Genomic DNA, 8,620 nt, shown 5'->3' with positions numbered 1-8,620 from the left:
TTTACCAATTACCATCACTTACCACCATTTCCACTATCATCGACGAATATCGCTTGACCCATCTTGTAGCTCCATTGACCTGCAGTTGGCACTAACTATTGCACCATCTCTACAACTATCAAATTTTATACTTAATTAAGTTTACTTTTGTTGCGTCCTTCATTATTCGCAGCGGTAGAGAAGTATAAATTTTAATGTCTTAGCTTTGTATGAAGATCTAGCACACAATCGTATAAAAAGAGAGGGTGGAATGTTCATAAGAGGCAACAAGATTTTTACGCGGAGAATCTTGAAAAGGGGAAAAATCATGAGGCATGTCCCAGTTTGAATGAATCAACTATTATTTGTAGTCGATTACAAATGATGCCGTTTATTGGAGAGAAGGATTTGACTTGATGTAACAAATATACATCATATAGAGTGTGCTACATGGTGGAAATAGGAAGCATCACTACTAACATGTTCATTTGGTTGGAATGACCATAATCGGTAGACAAAGGAGGTCAGAAAAGGTCGTTGTTTGACGACAAAAGTCGGAAGGACCGTAGTCGGCGTGCGACGGTGGTAGGGAGGACTGTTGTCTGACGACAGAGGTCAGAGGTCGGAAGGACTGTAGTCGGCGGATGACGGAGGTCAGAAGGACTGTTGTCTAGTGACAAAGGTCAGAGGGACCGTAGTTGGCGAGAGATGGAGGTCGGAAGAACTGTTGTCCATCGACGGGCGGAAGTCTGATATCAGGTAGAAGTCCAGCGATGTGCGGAGGTCCGGCTTCTGTTAGAAGTGTAGCGTTGGGTAGAAATGATGAAAGTTCAGTGTTAGTTAGAAGTCCGGCGTCGGGTAGAAATCAGGTGACGGGCGAAAATCCGGCGTCTGTCGGTGGCTGGGAGGTGATCGAGGAGGAGTTTAGTGGCAAAAGAACTCTTCCTTCTCTTATTGCTTGGGCTCCCTTCCTCCTCCCTTTTGGGAATCCCTTTTTATGAGAAATGAAAGGTCTATTTATAATTTTTTGAAAGTGTAATTACCAATAAATATGAGGAAGATCAAGACAAAATTGGGATTGATTTGAGTGGAGGGCGAAATTAAATCCTTTGATCGTGGATCGTCTATTGGACATTTGAATGTCTTATTGATGTTTGAATTTGAAAAACTTGGGCTCGTTGGATTCGTCTCGTTGAGCCGCTTGGTTCGATTATAAGCATGCCACGTTTGGAAACTGTTTGGTAATCCAATTTATTATTTGGACCTATTAAATGTGCTTCGGATCTTTGATTTGGACTCATTTGGGCTCCGATTGAATCGAATTTGGTGTTGTTGAGTTCGTATTTTTGAGACGTTCAGCTTGACTATAAGTTTGTTGAAATCGGAGTTCAGATGGTCATCGATTTAATTTTAGAAATTTCGAACTTGATTTTACCTCGAGATTCATGCCCGATCAAGATAATTTTTTTAATGATATATCAGCTTTAAACTAAATATAAAAATTAACCTCCTAAATTGGCAATGTAATTAATAAAAAAACTCAATAATTTTAAATATAATATATTTATTTTATATTATATTTCATTATTTTTCTTATTTTGCAAATTTTATACGGCCCAATATATTCTTAAACAAAAAAGCGTCTCAGGACCAGGGTGAGAGCTGCGCAAAAGCGCCATTACATAGCCGCAATCCTCTCGAGCCCGATGATTGCCACGGCGGCGAACCTGGGTCCCCCTGGCTCGCTATTTCCGGTTCCCGTTCCAAAGCTTCACCGACCCATGATGATCTGTCGCCAATCTTCTGTACCCCTCACCCACTCAATCAAATCCCACCTCGCCATCAAGAGAATCAAAGCCCTCGCATCCCCCACCCCTTCTCACACTTTCTACTCCGCCGCCGCCACCGCCGCCGCCGCCGCCGCCGCCGCCGCTATGGAATCCCTCATCCTCGAGCTCCACTCCATCGAAGCGGTAAAGTTCGGCCATTTCAAGCTCAAGTCCGGCATCTCCTCTCCCATCTACATCGATCTACGTCTCATCGTTTCCTACCCTTCTCTCCTCTCTCGCATCGCCGACATACTCTTCTCCGCCGTGTCATCTTCCGCCGCGCCATTCGACCTCGTCTGCGGTGTCCCTTACACCGCGCTCCCTATAGCCACCGTATTCTCTGTCAACCGCTCCGTCCCCATGCTCATGCGCCGTAAAGAGGTGAAAGATCACGGAACTGCACGTGCTATTGAGGGGGTATACCGTGCAGGCCAGATCTGCCTCGTGGTGGAAGACCTTGTCACCAGTGGCGCCTCCGTGCTGGAGACCGCTGCACCGCTCCGAGCCGAGGGTCTCGAGGTGAGCGACGCTGTCGTGGTAATCGATCGGGAGCAGGGAGGCCGGGAGAATCTAGCGGAGAAGGGGATTCGTCTTCACTCGCTGTTTACGCTGTCGGAGATGGTAGAAGTGCTTGTGAAGAGCGGGAGGTTATCGAACGAGATGGCGTTGGACGTGAAGACATTTCTTGATGCTAATAGGAGAGTAGGGGTTCCGGCGCCGGTGACCGCGCCAACGAGGGTTAGGCTTTCGTATGGGGAGCGGGCGGCGTTGGCAAAAAATCCGGCGGGAAAGAGGCTATTTGAGGTGATGGAGGTGAAGCAGAGCAATCTTTGTTTGGCTGCCGACGTGTCCACCGCCAAGGATCTTCTCGAGCTAGCCGATAAGGTTAGATTGGTTTTTGCTACTTTTTTCCTGCTTTTCTATGAGATTTCCGCCTTTGGTTTGTCTGCTGGGCGGGTTCTCTTCAAAGGTTAAGGCTTTTAGAAGAGAGGATGCTACTTCGTTTATATATTATAGATGTTTTGAATATGACCTAAAGAGGCAACGTCATGTTGGCTGTTCACTTGAGCTGCTCTGTAATCACATGAATGATAACAAAATACTATCATTAAGTAAAAGATTATTAATATTGACATGTGTGATATTGTCAAACATTTTGGTTTTGTCATATCTAATAATTACTTAGGGTGGTAAGCCTCTTCATGCTTCGACCATATCTCAAGATTGGATAGAGCCTAAGTCTTGTTTCTTGATCTAGATTGGAGCTCAATCCATGCCACTAACAATCCCTTTTTCTTTCAGTTTCAGGCATAGAGGCTGATTTTCTGCCATAATGCCATAAATTCATGCCAGTATGTATGTATGTACTCAAACATGCACATATGTACCATTCTGATAAGATATCTTTTCGAAAGTTTGAATATTATGTGGATTACATTGATATTGAAATGATTATTCACACATTTTCAAATAGATGAGATTATAAAATAATTAGGTTAAATTTTAAAATGGTTCACTGACTATTCATATACGGTCATTTTAGTCCCAGAGTATAACATTGCTTTAATTTAGTCTATCGATTATATAAAATTGATCTTAAATGGTCCTTTTGAGACTAAATTGAGATCAATTTTGTATAATCGAGGGGCTCAATTGAAATTAATTTTATATCACAATTACAATATGAGGGATTATTTTGGATCAATTTTGTATAGTCGAGGAATAAATTAGGGCAACATGATACTCTGGGATTAAATTGACCATACATAAATAGTTTGAGGATTATTTTGGGATTTTTCTATAAAATTATTTAAATTTTTTTTATCATGTTAGGGGGACATAGTTTGACATATTTCCTTATTTTTATATTTGTTTTTTAATGTCTAAATCAACATTGGTCAATAGATTGCGACCTTTGCCTTCTTCAATTTCAAGAAAGCAAAGGTATTTTATCATCACATGAGTTACCGGAGATCTAGTTTCCTTGTAGTGGTCAATTGCACATTTGGGCACCTTATGTTAGTTTTTTTTATTTTGATAGGATTGTTGAAGTTTTTATGTGACCATGAATGCTTCAACAAGAAGTTTTTATATGACCTTAAATATAATTTTTGTAGGCAAAATTGGATTGTGGTTAATGCACTTCCCATATATTTTGCTCTCAACAAGAAGTTTTTATTTATAGATCAAGGCTTTTCATGGGCACAAGCTCCTGTGGTTAATCGCTTTCTTAATTGTGGATTCGAATTCCTGATTAAAAATATTTTGAGATTATTTTAATTATCTTCCATATATGGCTATTGAGAGAAAAAATATAGTGATTGAGGTTGTTCTTCTTATAGAAGATTTCATAAGAAATAAGAAAGAGGTTCGTAAGATATCAGACCAACATTTTTTTTTCGCGTGCCGACAATATTCTATTTTATAAATCATTAATACATGTGATCAAAACACCTAATGTTTATATTTTCTTTGAAAAATATTTCAAAATGGAATAAGTTGTCATATACATCACAGAAAAATCTTAAGAACTAACTAAAATAATATTGATTTAATTATATTTACATTTAAATATTTTTACAACTTAATTGTTAACTATAGACTAACATTTGTATTAATCATTAAGTATGATTTTGTCAATATCAAAATTTTATTATCTGCATAAAATAATAAAATTAGAGAAGTATAATATTGAAAATATCCAGAAAATATGAATACGTTGATGTTCCTCCAATTGACTCAATACTCGCGGTATTGCGATCACCATCACCACTAACATGAATGCTTTATTTAATTGAACCTTAACCATTATCAATTAAAAAATATAGTTTATCATGCTGGCTTATAAAAATAATACACTTTGTTATTATCGTGTCTTGAATGATGACCTTAGCTAAGTGACCTGTTTTGACCAACCATTTAGGCTTTGTTTGGGACGGCTTTCTTACTACTTCTTAAACCAGCTTTCTAATACAAAATTTTTTATTTTTGTACTAAAAATCTGATTTAAGAAGCAATAGAAAAGCCGTCCCAAACGAATCCTTAATTTGATTGATGAAAGCAGTTGTAATCATTGTAAACCACCTTATGGATAAGGCTTATTTGAGGAGCAGAAGGATGATAGGATTCCACTTATGAGGTTTATGAGATTGCAGAGGTTATACAAAGTACTAAATGATTAATGTATCATTAATTATGCTTGATGAGTCATTTCTGTTTCTTAAAATTAGGGTTTTCAAAGTTCTCCACACAGGATAGTTTATGCATGTGACACTCAAATCTTGACAATTACCTTTACTATTTTTAATTTGTGCCGGCTAGTTAAAATAGATCATTAAGGGCTTTCAATTACAAGAAATTGAAGTTATTCATCAACAGTGGTAGTTTTGGAGGTCCAATTCGATAAAGGAAGCTGTAGGATTCTATCCTTTAAGTGTCAGATAATTTTTCATTCAGTTTTTGTCATATTGCACTGGGATTTTTATGCTACCGTAGATTCTATGCCTTTTTGCTAATATTGGCATTTGCCATTTGAACGCCATTTTATGTGCTTTGGATTTTGTGCAGGTTGGACCTGAGATTTGCTTATTAAAAACTCATGTGGATATATTACCTGATTTCACCCCTGATTTTGGATCTAAGCTTCGCTTGGTAAATCTTTTGGACAAATGTTTATTTTACTTATGTTTACCTTCACATGTAAATAGTTTTAAATTTTTTGAAAATTGTTCTAGAAAGAATACACGCTCTTGCTGTATAGTATATTACTCTTATATGGTTAGGGGAATGATGTGCTTTATAATGTTTCATTTTTTTTTGGTTTAATGCTTTCTAATGCCAGTGCCACTGGCCAATATTATATATGAATCTGGTCAGAGAATAATTTTGGTGGGATTCCAACAATATTTCCTATGGCTAAACATATTTATTGTTGATTCATATAATGTAATATACAAACATTATTCTTGTGGATTCATGTCATTATTATTCGACAAGTTTTACGCTGGCTGTCGACTACCTAACATAACCCTCCACTTTTCTCATCCAGGACTTGAGACCTGACAACGGTAGTGTTATCAGCGTATTAATAAAACCGAAGTTAGAGAGGTTTTTTAATGAAAATTGTGAAAATAAGATTGACTATAGTGACCTTAGCACACTAAATGAAAATAAAGATTTTTTTTTTTATCGGCGTATTAATAAAACCGAAGTTAGAGAGGCTTTAAAGAAAATGAAGGGTGATAAAGCTGTTGGACCTGATGATATTCCAATAGAGGTGTGGAAATGCTTAGGAGATGAAGGAATTTCTTGGCTTGCTAAAATTTTTAATACTATTTTGAAGATTAAAAAGATGCCATATGAGTGGAGAATGAGTGTGTTAATTCATATTTTTAAGAATAAAGGTGATGGACAAGATTGTGCGAATTTTAGAGGAATTAAGTTAATGTGTCATACTTTAAAACTATGGGAGTGAGTTATGGAGCATAGGTTGCGGCGTGATACTAATGTTTCTCAAAATCAATTTGGATTCATGCCGGGTACGTCAACTATGGAAGCCATACATTTATTAAGAGGTTTGATGGAGAAATATAGAGAAAATAAGGATGATCTACATATGATATTTATTGATTTAGAAAAAGCATATGATAAAGTTACAAGAGAAGTGCTATGGAGAGTTCTTGAAAAGAAAGGAGTTAATAATGTATATATTCAAATCATTAAAGATATGTATGCAGGAGCTATTACTTGTGTTCAAACACAAGGTGGTTTGACCAAGTATTTCCCTATTTCGGTTGGGTAACATCAAGGATCAGCCTTAAGCCCATATCTTTTTGCTTTAGTCATGGATGTTCTCACTAGACATTTGCAAGAGGATGTACCTTGGTGTATGCTTTTTGCTGATGATATTCTTCTTGTTGATAAGACTAGAGAGGGAGTTAAAGGTAAACTTGAATTATGGAGGTCAACCTTAGAGTCTAAAGGTTTTCGCTTGAGTAGATCTAAAACGGAATATATGGAGTGTAATTTTAGCAGTAATAGTCCTAGTGAGGGGATTGTGACTTTGGGAGATCAAGTCATTAATAAGAGTACACGTTTTAGATATCTTGAATCTATTGTTCAGAGTAATGGTGAAATAGATGGGGATATTATCAGCAGAATTCAAGTTGGATGGTTGAAGTGGAGGAATGCATCGGGCTTGTTATGTGATAGAAATGTACCCCTCAAACTTAAGGGAAAATTCTATAAGATGGTAGTGAGGCCTGCAATGCTTTATGGTGCCGAATGTTGGCCATTAAAAGAGAAGCATAATACTAAGTTAAGTGTGGCAGAGATGAAGATGCTCAGGTGGATGAGTGGCTTTACCCTTAGAGATAAGATACGAAATGAGCATATACGTGAAAAGGTTGGAGTAGCTCCAGTAGAAGATAAGATTAGAGAGAGTCGCCTTAGATGGTTTGGTCACATAAAACGACGGCCTTTCGATGACCCGGTTAGGAGAGTAGAGGTATTAGATTTGACTTATGTTAAGAAAGGTAGGGGTAGACCTAAAAAGACCTGGTTAGAAAATATTAGGAATGACCTTTCTTTATTAGATTTAAACGAAAATTTGACTTTTAATAGGACACAATGAAGAAAAAGGATTCATGTAGCCGACCCCACATAGTGGGATAAAGACTTGATGCTGTTGTTGTTGTTGTTGTTGCTGCTTATGATGCAAAAATAACTATTATTATAGAGTTTAATGATTTAAATGTTTATTCAATTAACAATCTTTTTGGATCACTAATTACTTACGAGCAATGAGTGACTCAAAGGCATATTGATGAAGGTGAGAAGCAAAAGGAGAATAACATAGCATTGAAAGTGTTGAATCTAGATTTTTTTTTTTTAAAGTTAAACCCACGGAAGGGCCTACGCGTCGATTAAAGTCAAAATTACAAGTCCTTAAGGAGATTTTCAGCCCGCTAATGCTCAAAGAGCTACAAACACTCAAAAAGAAATAAAAACCTAAGGGCCGAAGATCCCCATCTACGCCAAAAACATTAAGACCTAGAAACATTCTAAAGCGGCACAAAAAAGGTGCCCAAAAATGAGAAAGCTCAAAATAGATCCAATCAGCCCAAGCTTTCAAGCCAAAAACTCCCTCAAGGTGGAAGCAAACCTGCAAAAAAATCACAAAGAACACTAAAGGAAAAATAACAGTAGAAACAAAAAACTTACCAGTTATCATCAACTCCAACCCAGTCTTCATCAACAGACCAATCCACTGAATAGTAAACCCACTAGGAAAACGAAACACTCGCAACAAGCAAACTAAAATGCAGCCCCACCCAGCAGTGCAATTCCAACACCACCCCAGAAAGTTAAACAAAGCAGAAACAACCATAAGAGCATAAATGGGAGAAGAAATCAAAAGGATGTTACTAAACCAATCGAACAGACGAGACCTGGATAAAAAACTAAGCAAAGAAAAAATTATATCCAACCTGTTATAGTTAAACCAACAAAACAAATGACAAACAATAAAACTGAGAGAGCACAGCCAGCAATAAATAGAAGAAGAAATACCAGCATCCAAACCTGGAGCACCCAACTCCCCCAAGAAGAACCACCCAGAAAAAACACCACCTTACCCCAGTCTAATATACGGCATACCCACCCGATCCAAATGAGTAATGCCAACCAATTTGGGAGGTAAAGAGGTACTAGTAAATTCCATAAACTCATTCAAATTACCCCCCAAATCAGCTAAAAAATCTACCGCCGCATTACCTTCTCTGTGAATATGAGATAAAACAAAGTTAAAAGAA

General features: G+C 37.4%; 1 protein-coding gene across 4 annotated transcripts in view; it reads left to right on the top strand.

Annotated features, from left to right (window-relative positions):
- Positions 1-1,631: 1,631 nt before the first annotated feature.
- The window catches only part of LOC110094312 (uridine 5'-monophosphate synthase), a 16,183-nt gene continuing 9,194 nt past the window's right edge, over positions 1,632-8,620 (top strand). For 3 of the 4 annotated variants that reach the window (XM_020819517.2, XM_020819516.2, XM_020819518.2), the window contains exons 1-2: positions 1,632-2,693; positions 5,376-5,459. In XM_020819517.2, the coding sequence (XP_020675176.1) occupies positions 1,686-2,693; positions 5,376-5,459 (1,092 nt within the window). In that variant the 5' untranslated portion in view covers positions 1,632-1,685. Of the gene's footprint in view, positions 2,694-3,116; positions 3,169-5,375; positions 5,460-8,620 lie in introns of all 4 variants that reach the window. The other variant, XR_003700236.1, reaches the window with a different exon arrangement.

This window comes from Dendrobium catenatum, unplaced genomic scaffold (assembly GCF_001605985.2).
Source record: "Dendrobium catenatum unplaced genomic scaffold, ASM160598v2 fragScaff_scaffold_290, whole genome shotgun sequence".
NCBI lineage: Eukaryota > Viridiplantae > Streptophyta > Magnoliopsida > Asparagales > Orchidaceae > Dendrobium > Dendrobium catenatum.
This window is presented reverse-complemented; position numbering and strand designations above follow the sequence as displayed.